At 45.5% G+C, this 15,102-nt stretch overlaps 1 protein-coding gene across 1 annotated transcript in view; it reads left to right on the forward strand.

The window, feature by feature from the left end:
- Nucleotides 1–15,102, forward strand: part of TRPV1 (transient receptor potential cation channel subfamily V member 1) — a 58,052-nt gene that overhangs the window by 18,335 nt on the left and 24,615 nt on the right. The window contains exons 6-12 of the mRNA XM_060258975.1: nucleotides 331–507; nucleotides 5,406–5,570; nucleotides 7,714–7,809; nucleotides 7,911–7,981; nucleotides 8,444–8,609; nucleotides 10,392–10,458; nucleotides 12,413–12,735. Of these exons, the coding sequence (XP_060114958.1) occupies nucleotides 331–507; nucleotides 5,406–5,570; nucleotides 7,714–7,809; nucleotides 7,911–7,981; nucleotides 8,444–8,609; nucleotides 10,392–10,458; nucleotides 12,413–12,735 (1,065 nt within the window). The remainder of the gene's footprint in view (nucleotides 1–330; nucleotides 508–5,405; nucleotides 5,571–7,713; nucleotides 7,810–7,910; nucleotides 7,982–8,443; nucleotides 8,610–10,391; nucleotides 10,459–12,412; nucleotides 12,736–15,102) is intronic.

The following is a 15,102-nucleotide window of genomic DNA, read 5'->3' on the forward strand; positions in this document are numbered from 1 at the left end:
TACAACTCTACTGTATTAATTTTCAGTCTTGCTTTACTTTTTTGTGAATCAAGCCCCTGAGGAGTACTATGAGTTTTCCCTGTTAAATTCATACAATTTTCCTGTTGGTTTTTAGTCACCGATTCAGTGTAAAAATGACTCACAAGAGAGAAAGGAACTGGGAACAGCAGCAATGAAAATGGGTGAAATGAGAAGATTTACAGAAAGGGGGAAAGATACAAAAGGGCCAGTTGGGGCGTCCGTCCTTGCGTTGATCTTTTGCTTTGATTTGCCGGGATTTGGCTCCCCGAACCCTCCACCTGATCCTGCTCATCCTTTTTTTCTGCTTAGATCTTTGCCTACATTCTTAGGCGAGAGATCAAAGAGCCGGAGTGCCGGCACCTGTCACGGAAGTTCACCGAATGGGCATATGGGCCGGTCCATTCCTCTCTCTACGACCTTTCTGGCGTCGAGACTTATGAGAGGAATTCGGTGCTGGAGATCATTGCTTACAGCAGCGAGACACCGGTGGGTAGGCGGACTTTCCTGGCTTGCAGTAGGGTTATCAACTCCAACTGTGTGTTGCCTGGGAAGGGTGGGGTTTGGGAAAGGGAGGGACCTCAGCAAGGAATAGTGCCATCAGGACCGTAGCCAGGATTTTACAAGTCAGGGGGCTTTTTAAAAAGTCAGGGGGTACCCTTCCCTTCAAACAATTTTATTAGTAACATATGGTAATAAATTCAATTTCTTACACCATTAATAATTACTTTTTTATCTATCCCATATATTACTTTCTACCCACCCCTCCCCCCGTTATTTGACCCCCCGCCGGTGTTATATACTTAAAATCTTAATATTAAAGGTACCCTTAATTAATAAGAACCAAAATTAATATCCTCCTCCCTCTTGTACTTAGTCATTATCAAAAATTGTCCAATGTCCTTTTATTTTCCACTCTTTTTCTACGTATCTTCTGAATTTTTTCCACTCCATCTTAAATACTTCTAAATCATAGCCTCTTAATGTTCTTGTTAACTTGTCCATTTCACTCCATGTCATAACTTTTACAATCCAATCCCATTTCTCTGGTATTTTTTCTTGCTTCCACAACTGCGCATACAATGTCCTAGCAGCTGAGAGCAAGTACCAGATTAAAGTTCTATCTTCTTTTGAAAATTTTTCCATTTGTAATCCCAACAGAAAAGTCTCTGCAACTTTGTTAAATTTGTATCCCAAGATCTTAGAAATCTCTTGTTGAATCATCTGCCAATACTTTTTCGCTCTTTCACAAGTCCACCACATATGGTAGAAAGAACCTTCATGTTTTTTACATTTCCAACATCTATCTGGCATCTTATTGTTCATCTTTGCCAACTTTTTAGGAGTCATATACCATCTGTACATCATCTTAAAACAATTTTATTTAATACTCTGACATGTTGAGAGTTTCATAGAATTCTTCCACAAATATTCCCATGTGTCCATCTGTATTTCTTTATTTACATTAATTGCCCACTTAATCATTTGAGATTTCACTACTTCATCTGCCATAGACCATTTTAAAAGTAACTTATAGATTTTCGAAATTAATTTTCCATTATCTCCAAGCAGATTTTTTTCCATTTCTCTTTGTTCTCGTCTTATTCCTTCAGTTTTAACATCGCTTTCCACCAAACTTTTTATCTGTTGCATTTGAAACTAATCATATTTATTATTCAACTCTTCAGCAGTTTTCAATTCTACTTTACCGCTTTGTATTTTTAATAATTGATTATATGACATCCCTTTTTCCTCTCCTGTCTCAGCTGTTATTCTTATTACTTCTGCTGGCACTATCCATAGTGGTTTTCACTCATCACCATATTTCTTGTACTTCGTCCAAATATTTAGTAGATTATTTCTTATATAACGGTGAGAAAAAAAACCATCCAACTTTTTTTTCCATAGTACATATAAGCGTGCCAGCCGAATTTATTTCCATGACATTCCAACGTTAAAAGTTTTTTATTCAACAGCGTCACCCAATCTTTTATCCACACTAGACAAACTGCTTCATGATATAATCTTAAATCTGGTAGTTGAAATCCTCCTCTTTCTTTAGCATCTGTTAAAACTTTCATTTTAATCCTTGGTTTTTTCCCGGCCCATACAAATTCTGAAATCTTTCTTTGCCATTTATTAAATTGTTTACTGTCTTTCACAATCGGAATAGTTTGAAACAAATACATTATTCTCGGCAAAATGTTCATCTTAATTGCAGCTGTTCTACCAAGCAGTGACAAATTAAGCTTATTCCATTTTATCATATCTTCGTCCATTTTACGCCATAACTTTTCATAATTGTTTTTAAACAGATCAATATTCTTCATTGTTATTTCCACGCCCAAATATTTTACTTTAGGGGTAACTTCACATCCCGTTAATTTCTGCAATTCCTTTTGTTTACTTACTTGCATATTTTTACATAAAATTTTTGACTTTTCTTTATTAACATAAAGTCCCGCCAATTCTCCAAAATCTTGTATTTTGGCTAACAACAAAGGTGTTACTTGCGTAGGATTTTCATTTTATAAATATTATATCATCTGCAAATGCTCTATATTTATAAGAAAATCCTTTAATTCTCGCTCCTTCAATTTCTTCATCATCTTGTATTTGCATCAATAAGATTTCAAGAGTCATTATAAACAACAATGGTGAAAGCGGACAACCTTGCCTTGTACCTTTGCTGATTATCATTTCATCTGTAAGATCTGCATTTATACATAACCTTGCACGTTGTTCAGTATAAATTGCTTTTATCATTCTTATAAAGTTTCCCCCTAACTTTATTTTCTCCATTACTGCAAACATAAAATCCCAATTCAAATTATCAAAAGCTTTCTCTGCGTCCGCAAAGAATAATGCAACTTCCTTCTCTGGATGTCTTTCATAGTATTCTACAATATTTACAACAGTTCTAATATTGTATCTTATTTGCCTTTTGGGGAGAAAACCCACTTGGACTTCTTTTATAAAGTTTATTAGATATTGTTTAAGCCGTTCTGCTAAGATTCTTGTGTATATCTTATAGTCATTGTTTAATAATGAGATTGGTCTATACTTCTTTACATTAGTGACATCTCTATCTTCCTTTGGAATCAACGAAATTACTGCTTCCTTCCATGTATTTGGTATTCTCCCATTTACTCTTATCACATTCATTAATTTTTGAAATTTTGGTATTAATTCTTTAAACGTTTTAAAATATTTTGCCATAAATCCATCTGGTCCAGGTGCCTTTCCTGTTTTCATTGCATTAATCGCTACTTCAATTTCTATTTTTTCAATTGGATCATTCAAAACTTTTTCCATATAATCAGTTAAGGGTGCTATTTTAATCTTCTGCAAGTACGCTTCCATTTTTTCCTTCTTTACTTTAACACCTTTAAATAGTTTAGCATAATATTTCAAAAATTCTCTCTTTATTCCTTCTTGATCTAACATCTCTCTTCCATCAGCCACAATATTATTAATAATTTTACTTTCTCTCTTTTTCTTCAATTGCCAGGCCAAATATTTTCCAGGTTTATTCGCTCCCTCGAAAGATTTCTGTTTTAATTTTTTCAAATTCCATTCCAATTCTTTATTTAACAGATGTCTCATTTGTGTTTGCAATATTGTAATCTCCCTTATAATTTTCTTTTTTTCCTGGCCTTTTCCTTAATTCACCTTCTTTTTTCTTAATTTCATTTTGAATGTCCAACATCTGTTTATCTTTTGCTCTCTTGTCTTTATTATTCAATGTTATTAGTAATCCTCTCATTACTGCCTTGTAGGCATCCCATACCATCTGAAATTCTATATCCTCTCTGTCATTTACTTGGAAGTACACTTTGGTTTCATTTTCTAGAGATGTCACTATTTCTTTATTTTGTAGTAAATCTTCATTTAATCTCCATCTTCTTGACTTTTTTTGACAGTTTTGTAATCTACATTATTGGGTTATGATCAGCTCCTATTTTAGGTAATATCTCTATTTTCTTTGTTATAAGTCCCAAATCTTTAGTACCCCACAACATGTCAATTCTAGAGAAAGAGCTATGTCTAGCTGAAAATAAGGTATAGTCTCGTACTTCAGGATTAAACTTCCTCCATATATCTTCCAAACTCTCCTGTTTAACCAATTCAAAGAAAGACTTTGGCAATTTCCCTTCTTTATCATTTTTTTTCTTCCCAGATCTATCTATCATACCCTTTCCCATCCGCCATGGGGCTTGCTGCTTCTTTCTGGGGTAGGGGGGAAAGCTGGAGGCTCTGAATGTGGCCAAATTGAGGCAGCCAAGCCTAAAACTTTGGAATGAAGACGGGACTGCACCTTGCGTGCTAGCAGGGGGGGTTTCCTTCCACCTCCCTCTCCCCCACCTTGGCACTTTGCAGTCAGGAGCTCCATCTGCCCTCCCCCTCCCCAGCCCATTCCACGTGGCTTCCTCTGCCCCCCTCCTGAGTCAACCTGGAGCCGGCTACCTGAACCCACCTTCCGCCGGGATCGAACTCAGGTCATGAGCAGAGCTTGGACTGCAGTACTGCAGCTTTACCACTCTGCACCACAGGACCCTGCTGTTGGAATATACATGTATGTTAATCTTAGTAACTTTATCACATTTGTATTTTTTCTTACACAGTGATCATGGTGACAACTCTTCTAATGTTGTACCACCTGGAGGTTGGCAGCCCTACAGCACAACACCCGCCTAGGTGTTTGGATTTTCAGAGTACTAACGTTGCACACATAGCAGCTGAGAGTGATTGGTTTAAAGAACGTGCTGGGCACTGCCACATTGCACCAATCTCTCTGTCCCGCCACATCCCCTTTACAACAAGCGGTAGAAGCAGGCCTCAGATTCAGCAGGAGTTCACAGGAGTGCAGTTCCTGAACCTTTCTGAAGGTCTCTCCTCTTTCTCCTCACCTACCTTATCCATTGAATAGGAGGTGCAGCTGCATAACAATCCCTGGATTAGGAGAGCGGGCACCCAGCCAGCCACCAGGGGCTTTGCCATGCCCCCAGCAGCCCTCATTAACCCCTGGAGAAGCCCACACTGCCCTTTCTCCACTTTTATGTGATGCTGGGTGGTGGGTGGCTTCCTGATCTTTTGCCTGGGGTGGGGTGGCCCAGGAGAGCCCCAGGCGAGCGAGGCCTCACTCGCCCAGGACTCTCCTTTCTTGCATTGGGTTGCTTCTGGCTGGTGGGATATGCTAATGTTGCATATGCTAATGAGTTATGCTTATGAACTCCACCACCTATTTTTCTACAAAATGATCCCTGGGTAGAAGGATTTGGCCTGGGGGCTGTTCATTGCTGCTTCTCCAGCAAAGGTTGGTCTGTGGCTAGGCATGAAAGCAGGAGACATACCTGCCTGTGTTTTCTCGCCCCTCCATCTTTCAGAACCGTCATGAGATGCTGCTTGTGGAGCCTCTGAACCAGCTCCTGCAGGACAAGTGGGACCGCTTCGTGAAGCACCTTTTCTACTTCAATTTTTTTATCTACGCCACCCACGTCATCATTCTCACAGTCGCTGCTTACTACAGACCGACGAGAAAAGGCGAGAAGGTAGCGGAGTTTGTTCTTGTAGGGCTTAGTGTTGCCAGCCCAGCGCTGGCAACCAGCAAGAGGTGGGCATCCGGTAAAATCATGTTGCCCATCACATCTGTGTGATCAGATGTTACCACACCGTGCCAACCATAGTGATCAGAGGAATTTCTCGATTGTTGCTCAATACAGTGATGACATTTCCGGGTATCTTGTTGGAACTGACATTGCAGCATTTCAGTAAGCCTCTGAGATGCCAGCCTCCTGGTAGGACTTGGAGATCCCCCAGGATTACAGCTTACCTCCAGACCAGGGGTGGCCAAACTGTGGCTTGGGAGCCGCATGTGGCTCTTTCACACATAGTGTGAGTCTCTTGAAGCCCCCATCACCCTGCCAGCCACCTTGGAAAAGGCATTTCTCTCTTTAAATAACTTCTGCAAGCCAAACCAGCTGGCAGCTTTGAGAAGGCATTTAAAGTTAAAGTTGCTTTCTTTCCATCTCTCCCTCCCCCCAAAATCTATTTTCCTTCCTTCCTTCCTTCCTTCCTCCCTCCCTCCCTCCCTCCCTCCCTCCCTTCCTTCCTTCCTTCCTTCCTTCCTTCCTTCCTTCCTTCCTTCCTTCCTTCCTTCCTTCCTTCCTTCCTTCCTTCCTTCCTTCCTTCCAATATCCGTCATTCAGGTCTCTTCCTCTTTCCCTCCCTCCCTTCCTTCCTCCCTCCCTCCCTTCCTTCCTTCCTTCCTCCCTCCCTTTCTTCCTTCCTCCCTCCCTCCCTCCTTTTCTCCCTTCCTTCCGCCCTTCCTAGTTCGTTCATTCCTTCCTCCCTCCCTCCCTCCCTCCCTTCCTTCCTTCCTTCCTTCCTTCCTTCCTTCCTTCCTTCCTTCCTTCCTTCCTTCCTTCCTTCCTTCCTTCCTTCCTTCCTTCCTTCCTTCTTTCCTTCCTTCCTTCCTTCCTTCCTTCCTTCCTTCCTTCCTTCCTTCCTTCCTTCCTTCCTTCCTTCCTTCCTTCCTTCCAATATCCGTCATTCAGGTCTTACGGCTCTCAGACATCTGGCATTTATTCTATGCGGCTCTTCTGTTAAGCAAGTTTGGTCATCCCTGGCCCAGACCATAAAGATCAGTTCCCCTGCAGAAAAAGGATGGTTGGGAGGGTGGACATTATGGCATTGTGCCCCACTGAAGTCCCTGCCCTCCCTGGCCTTCATTCCCAAATCTCCTGGAGTTCCCCAACCTGGATCTGGCAACCCTACTCCCCCCGCCCCATTTGTCGGCCCAGTGCTCCACTGCAATATGCCTCTTACAGGCATCTTGCAGCCCTAGATTGCCGACTTCCCGCATTCCTCTCCCCCGTCCCAGAAGACCTTGCAGCCTGAACGGCTTGCTTGGACTTGGAATCTGTCCACTGGAAGCCCCACCAGCCACACAGCCTTTGTCAGTGGGGCTCCTGTGCCCTTCAATGAGCCACAATGCAGCAGGCAAACCTTCTTCCATCTACCCACCTTTGCAACTTGGAAATACTTCACCTGCTGAATCTCTGCCTGAGTGCTATGAAATGCACAAGCACGTTGCCTGGAAATAATCCTGTTTCACAGGTCCTGGACTGGACAGCCAGCATGTGCATTCCAGAAAATCTGTTGCCTTCAATCAGTATAGGAGAGACCAGCTCATTTGGGGTTTTTAATGGATCATTGTTGCTTATGCTGCCCTATAAAGCATTGAGGCCTTTGATGGTAGTACATAATAGAGCCAGTTTGGTGTAGTGGTTAACTGTGTGGACTCTTATCTGGGAGAACCGGGTTTGATTCCCCTCTCCTCCACTTGCACCTGCTGGAACATGCCTTGGGACAGCCATAGCTCTCGCCTTGAAAGGGCAGCTGCTGCAAGAGCTCTCTCAGCTCCACCCACCTCACAAGGTGTCTGTTGTGGGAGGGTGCGGGGGGGGGGAAGGTAAAGGAGATTGTGACCGCTCTGGGACTCTGAGATTGAGAGTATAGGGTGAGATATCAATCTAATATCATCATCATCTTCTTCTTCTTCCCCCTCCACCTCCTCCTGCTTCTTCTTTGATAAATGCATTTTACTGTTATAGTCAACATTAAGGGCATTGGACTTCTGGGCTCTGTTTTGGGTTCCAGTCCTGTGACTTCTCTCCCTTGTGTCCATTGCAGCCGCCCTTTGCCTTTAATCACACAACCGGCGAATATCTCCGAAGCACTGGAGAGATCCTAAGCATTTTAGGAGGCGCCTATTTCTTTTTCAGAGGGGTAAGAACTATCGCTCGATTCCTCGTCTGCTGCTCGTGGATTTGACCTTCTTTCCGACATCAGACACTCTCTCTCTCTCTCTCTCCCCCTGCTCTTTGCAGGTCAAGTATTTCCACCAGAGACGCCCGTCACTGAGGGCCCTCATCACCGACAGCCACAGCGAAGTCCTCTTGTAAGCATCCCCTGCTTTTCCGATACAGTTGTTTTGTACAAAAAGAGTTGCCGGAGCTCATTAGCACAACTCATTTGCACATGCCGCACACTCCTGACATCACCGGAAGGTGCATTAAATATCAGCTCAGCATCTACCTTAAAATGCTCCTTGAATTATAATTGTCATCATAAAACCTTACTAGTCCCATCATGCTTGTAAAATTACTTTCTCCCGTGTGTGCAGTACTGCAGTCCAAGCTCTGCTCATGACCTGAGTTCAATCCCGACCGAATTAGTCCTTTCAACCATGCTTGTCACACCCTTGCTTCTGGCTCTATCCCCCAAATCTGGCTCCACCTCTGAAGTCCCCGGATATTTCTTGAATTGGACCTGGCAACCCTAATCAAAAAACCACTGTGGGAAATCCCACCGTCCACCAGTTCTTGCTGCTGAAGGGACACTGCCCTTGCTTCCCTTTCAGCTTCTCCCACTCCATTCTCCTCCTGGGCGCGGCCTTGCTGTACTTCCTGGGCCAGGAGCTTTACGTGGCCTTCATGGTCTTTGCCTTGGCGATGGGTTGGACCAACCTGCTCTACTACACCCGCGGCTTTCAGCAGATGGGCATCTACTCGGTCATGTTTGAGAAGGTCAGTCCGGCTGGAGCACAAGTCAGCAGAAACATCAATACTCTTACAGTGTTTCCTTAGAAAAAGAAGTAGAGACTGGGTTTATACTCCGCCTTTCGCTACCTGAAGGAATCTGAGAGTGGCTTACAATGTCCTTTCCCTTCCCCTCTCCACAACACCTGTGAGGTAGGTGGAGCTGAGAGAGCTCTGACAGAAACTGCTCTTGTGAAGAACAGTTCTGTGAGAACTTGTGGCTGACCTAAGGTCACATCAGCAGGCGCATGTGGAGGAGTGAGGAATCAAACCCGCTTCTCCCAGAAAAGAGCCTGCGAACTTAACCACTACACCAAACTGTCTAACATTTTGATAGCTCCCTGGTGTCCACCCTCCCATTCCCACCACCCGTCACACATTAGCACTGGGACAGTATGCAGGAACAGAATGTACAGCCTCTGTCATTGAGCAATAAGAGTAATGACCAGTTGCTCACAGGCCAGAGAAGAATCCTGGGTGGGCCAGTTCCAGCCTGTGGGCCACATGTCTGACACCCCTGTCCTAGAGTCTAAGCCAGGGGCATTGAACTAATTTGTTATGAGGGCCAGATCTGACATAAATGAGACCTTGTTGGGCCAGGCCACGTCAGATTGTCAGGCCAGGCCATGTGTATACCTATTTAAGATTAGGTAGCAGAGATATAAACTTTATAAAGGGCATGGAGAAATACAATTATATATATATGAGGGAAATACAAAGAAAGCACCTTTAAGACCAACAAGTGCTAATGTTTCAAGCGTTTTATATATAACGCTTAAAACCTTAGCACTTGTTGGTCTTAAAGGTGCTTTCTTTGTATTTCCCTCATTGGATCCAGGGAACTGGGCAAAGAAAGCTGTGGCTCTTTCCTTCCTTCCCCAGGGGATGGAGGGGAGCCTCAGTCAATAGAAAGAAGAGAGGCTTGGCTCAGTAGCTTTGCCGTGTGATTGAGAGAGCCTGGAAAAACAAGGGAGGAGCCTCAGCCAATGGAGAAAACTGAGGTTTTGTTCTTTAGCTCCTGTGTGATTGAGCAAGCCTGGCAAAGCAAGCCGTGACGCAGAAGGAAGCAAGAGAGGGAGAAGGAAGCAGATGACAGCCAGTTGCTTGGGGGCCTGGTAGGACCCTCTGGGGGCCTGATTCAGCCCTTGGGCTGCATATTTGACACCCTTGGTCTAAGCTCTTGTCAGAAAGCTAAGCAAGGTCATCTCTTGGATGGAAGACTGACCAAGAAAGCCCAGGATTGCAACAAGGCCCTAAATCCAATACCATCATCCTTGGAGGTTTGTTCTGATTGCAATTTAATTGAATTTCATTTAATTTTTAGATTTCTATCCCGCCCTATCCCGCAAGTAGGCTCGGGGCAGCTTACAACAATAAAACAACAGAGTTGAAAATAATATCATAAAAACAGACATTACGAAACAGGAGCAGCACAGTAAACCGTCCTACAGACATAGGCAGTGAGCAGCATGCGGCTGATGGGTCGCAGCAGAACATAACACCCTAATGGTGAAATGCTGGGGGAAGTGATGACTTTCAGAGGACGCCCGCTGGGCTAATTAAAAGCCCGGCAGAAGAGCTCCATCTTACAGGCCCTGCAAAACTTTGATCTGTTCCCAGGGCCTGGATCTCCAGCGGGAGCTCATTCTACCAGATAGGGGCCCGGACCGAAAAGGACTTTCAAGGACTTTCACAGCTGTCTGAAGAGAAGTTGGATTTGCGTCACCTTCCCTTGTTCCGGAGGTCCCTAATTGTCTCTCTCCTTTGCAGATGATGATGAGAGATCTCCTCCGTTTCATTGTGGTCTACTTTCTGTTCCACCTGGGGTTTTCAACAGGTAATTGAATGTCTCTCTGGATGGGGAGGGAGGCAATAGCTTGGGGGTTCCAGGGGGCAAAAGTTAGACTAGGGCTTTTTCTTTGGGGTACTGCAGTGGAACGGAGTTCCAGAACCTTTGCATGGAAACAAAGTTCTCAAAAAATGTTTTAAAAGTTCACGAGGGGCACCTGTGTGTTTCTCCTTCAATTCTCTCTTGAGAGCTCTGGCACTTCTTTTTGCAGAAGAACAGCCCTGTGAGGTGAGTTAGGTTGAGAGAGGATGGATAGCTTCAAGGCCAAGCGGTGAGTTGAACCTAGATCTTGTAAGAGTTAGCCTGACATTCGGACCACTGCTCCTCATTTGCTCTCAAACTGTGATTCTGGACAACTCTGGTGGGGCAGTGAGGCTCTGTATTCTCAGTGCTTGAGGGGCAACAGTGGGAAGTCTTCTGGCATTCTGGCCCTGCTGGTGGACCGCCTGATGGACCCTGGGTTTTGGCTATGGAAGGTAGTTTCACACAGATTTGGCCTGACCTAGCCCCACCTCCCATTTGGATTAAAAGTGCACAATTACACAAGCATGTCTGCCCTCTGGCACTCACCCTGTCTTCAGACACCTCTTATTCACATCAAAACGCTACCTGAATTTTCCTGGTAGCATCCCCCTGAATCGATTGTAGATCGCATAAGTGGCTGCTGTCAGAATGCCCTGGGGCGACTCATAAGGATATAATAATCATAATAACTCATAAGGATATAATAATCCTCAATAAGAATATTATAGCATTGGAAAAAGTAAAGAAAAGGGCAACTAGAATGATTAAAGGTTTGGAACACTTTCCCTATGAAGAAAGGTTGGGGCTCTTTAGCTTGGAGAAACGTCGACTGCGGGGTGACATGATAGAGGTTTACAATATTATGCATGGGATGGAGAAAGTAGAGAAAGAAGGCCTTTTCTCCCTTTCTCATAATATTTGATGAAATTGCTGAGCAGTCGGGTTAGAACGGATAAAAGGAAGTACCCAAAGTGTGATTAACATGTGGAATTCACTGCCACAGGAGGTGGTGGCGGTTACAAGCATAGCCAACTTTAAGAGGGGACTGGATAAAAATATGGAGCAGAGGTCCATCAGTGGCTATTAGCCACAGTATATATATATGTGTGTGTGTATATATTTGTATATGTATGTAGGTATATGTGTGTGTGTGTATGTACACACACACATATATTGGCCACTGTGTGACACAGAGTGTTGGACTGGATGGGCCACTGGCCTGATCCAACATGGCTTCTCTTATGTTCTTATGGACCTCCTGATGGCACCTGGGTTTTTTGGCCACTGTGTGGCACAGAATGCTGGACTGGATGGGCCATTGGCCCGATCCAACGTGGCTTCTCTTATGTTCTTATGGACCTCCTGATGGCACCTGGGTTTTTTGGCCACTGTGTGACAGAGTGTTGGACTGGATGGGCCACTGGCTGTTCCAACAGGGCTTCTCTTATGTTCTTATAAGTAGAAGAGTTGTGTGATTGTGCCAAGCTGTTTCATCAAGGTCAGGTTATTTTTTCTCCCTAACCCCTCTGAGGTGCGCTTGTGTGCTTCCCCGATTGAACACACACACAGGGGCCTTTTTTAAAGAGACAGCCCTTCCCACAGCGGGTCCCTGGTTGAGCCGGGCTAGCAGTGCGAATGGGCAACCCCTGGCTGCTGCCAGGATCCTGCCGCTTCAGCAGCAGCTGCCTGAGAGCCCAGAAATGGCTCAAACTTAAGCGGATTTTTTCGCAATGAGATAAAATCGTGTCAATTTCACAGCGTGAAACCAGCCGAAGTGACACAGAGTGTTGGACTGGATGGGCCATTGGCCTGATCCAACATGGCTTCTCTTAGGTTCTCTGGCCACAAAATCACTTGGGCGTTTTTGCCTTTCTCTCTCTCTCACCATCCCCCATGATGCTCTTTTGTTTGGTCCTAGCTGTGGTGACCCTCATAGAGGACGGCGAAGAGGGGCAGGAACCAATCCAGAGCCACTGTGTCTATCCGTGCCAGGCCAAGCGCCCCCGCACCTCCACGGCATACAACAACCTGTTTTACACCAGCTTGGAGCTCTTCAAGTTCACCATCGGGATGGGTGACTTGGAGTTTACGGAGAACTACCGCTTCAAGTCCGTCTTCATCCTCCTGCTGGTGATCTACGTCATCCTCACCTACATCCTCCTGCTGAACATGCTCATTGCCCTGATGGGAGAAACCGTCAACAAGGTCTCCCAGGAGAGCAAAAGCATCTGGAAGCTCCAGGTTGGTGGTATTTGTGGGTTTCAGACTGGGCTCCGGGGAATTCTGGGCTCCCTGAGCTTTTCTGAGCTTCCTTCCTCCCTCCCTCCCTCCCTCCCTCCCTCCCTCCCTCCCTTCTTTCTTTTCCTTATTTCCTGCCTCCCTCCTTTCTTTTCCTTATTTCCCTCCTTCCTTTCTCCCTCCCTCCCTCCTTTCTTTTCCTTATTTCCTCCCTCCCTCCCTCCCTTCTTTTCCTTATTTCCTCCCTCCCTCCCTTCTTTTCCTTATTTCCTCCCTCCCTCCTTTCTTTTCCTTATTTCCTCCCTCCCTCCTTTATTTTCCTTATTTCCTCCCTCCCTCCCTTCTTTTTATTTTTCTCCCTCCCTCCCTCCCTCCCTTCTTTTCCTTATTTCCTCCCTCCCTCCCTTCTTTTCCTTATTTCCTTCCTCCCTTTTTTCTTTTCCTTATTCCCTCCCTCCCTCCCTCCCTCCCTTCCTTCCTTCCTTCCTTCCTTCCTTCCTTCCTTCCTTCCTTCCTTCCTTCCTTCCTTCCTTCCTTCCTTCCTTCCTTCCTTCCTTCCTTCCTTCCTTCCTTCCTTCCTTCCTTCCTTCCCCCAGACTCTAGTAATGAAATATGGTAGGAATGTTATTGCGAGGACTGAGGCTTGTTTTTGAACCCATGGCACCAAGGAAACCAGTGACTTAGAAACACCAGTATTTTCAAAAAGAAGTGGGAAAGGGAAGTTTCCTGACTCTTGTGTATCACCTTCAACTTTTTTGAGGGGGGAGGTAGTGATCACGGCTCTTTATTAAGTACGCAGGGGTGGCCAATGGTAGCTCTCCAGATTTTTTTTGCCTACAACTCCCATCAGCCCCAGCCAGCATGGGGCCACCCCTGAAGTACTGCATAATGTAGGGCCACTGGGCCACAGGGCCAACTATATACACATCAAGGTTCCCGCGCTAGCACGCCATTGGGTCATTCAAACCGGCCAGGGGCTTGTGATTGGATCAGGGCAACAGGTGTTTGGATCCTTCTGTTTATTGTTCCTGAGTCCCCAAGCTCAGTCCTCAAGGCTCCAATGAGCCAGGCAGGAACACACACAGGAGTCTTCATTCAGGTCCACATAAACAACAGACCCATTTCCCCTCTTCCATTTCTTTTTGCTTTCCATCTGTTGTTGTTGTTGTTGCGCACCTTTTAATTGTGTCTATTTTTGTAGCTGCCATTCCTTTTACGCCATATGTGTACACAGAAACATTATGTGCTGCTTGCGTGCAAGAATGTGGAAAAAACTATGTTTTAATGGGGAAAGTTCCATTTAAGGAAACAGAGAACAGGGCAAAAATAAAAACTTACCCGAGGGAAAAGCAAAGGGTTACCGTTCTCAAAGCTGCAAAATCCAGTAGCACAAGGGTGGCCAATGGTAGCTCTCCAGAAGTTTTTTGCCTACAACTCCCATCAGCCCCAGCCAACATGGCTATGCTGGCTGGGGCTGATGAGAGTTGTAGGCAAAAAACATCTGGAGAGCTACCGCTGGCCACCCCTGCAGTAGCATCTTTCCTTGGGCTGGGGGAGCACACGCTGATCCGCTTCTACAGATGGGGCTGCATGCTTTTCCTTTTATGAGCCTTTAAATCAGAGGAAATCATTTGTCACAAGGGCCTGGTCTGACATTAATGTCGCTTGGTCAGGCTGGCCATGTGTGCCATAAAAGGTAACGCCAGCTGCTAGAGATATTTTACACCCCGTGGCACAGAGCGGTAAAGCTGCAGTACTGCAGTCTGAGCTCTCTGCTCCCGACCTGAGTTTGATCCTGGCAGAAGCTGGGTTCAGGTAGCCAGCTCAAGGTTGACTCAGCCTTCCATCCTTCCGAGGTCGGCAAAATGAGGACCCGGCTTGCTGGGGGGAAAGCGTAGATGACTGGGGAAGGCGATGGCAAACCACCCTGTTAAAAGTCTGCCGTGAAAACGTCATGATGCGACATCACCCCAGAGTCGGAAACGACTGGTGCTTGCACGGGGGACCTTTCCTTTACCTTTTTATCATGCTCTAATATAGGCCCTTCCAGTACATATTTGGACAGGTTTCCCCCCAGTTGCTTGCAGGCTAGGTGAGAGCCCTGGGTGGGCTGGTTCCGTCCCCTGGGCCATATGTTTGACATGTCTGCTTTAAATAAATAGCTGCCCTGGCCTGGAAAGACCTGGAGAGCCCAGGCAAGCTTGCTCTCATTAGATTTGAGAAGCTAAGAAGGGCCAGGCCTTGCTAGTATTTGGATGGGAGACCTCCAAGGAAGTCCAGGGTCGCTACACAGAGGCAGGCCATGGCAAACTCACCCCTGAACGTCTCTTGCCTTGAAAACCCCACCAGGGTTTGCCAGAAGTCAGCTGT

The sequence above is a fragment of the Heteronotia binoei genome, chromosome 18, assembly GCF_032191835.1.
Source record: "Heteronotia binoei isolate CCM8104 ecotype False Entrance Well chromosome 18, APGP_CSIRO_Hbin_v1, whole genome shotgun sequence".
Classification (NCBI taxonomy): Eukaryota; Metazoa; Chordata; class Lepidosauria; order Squamata; family Gekkonidae; genus Heteronotia; species Heteronotia binoei.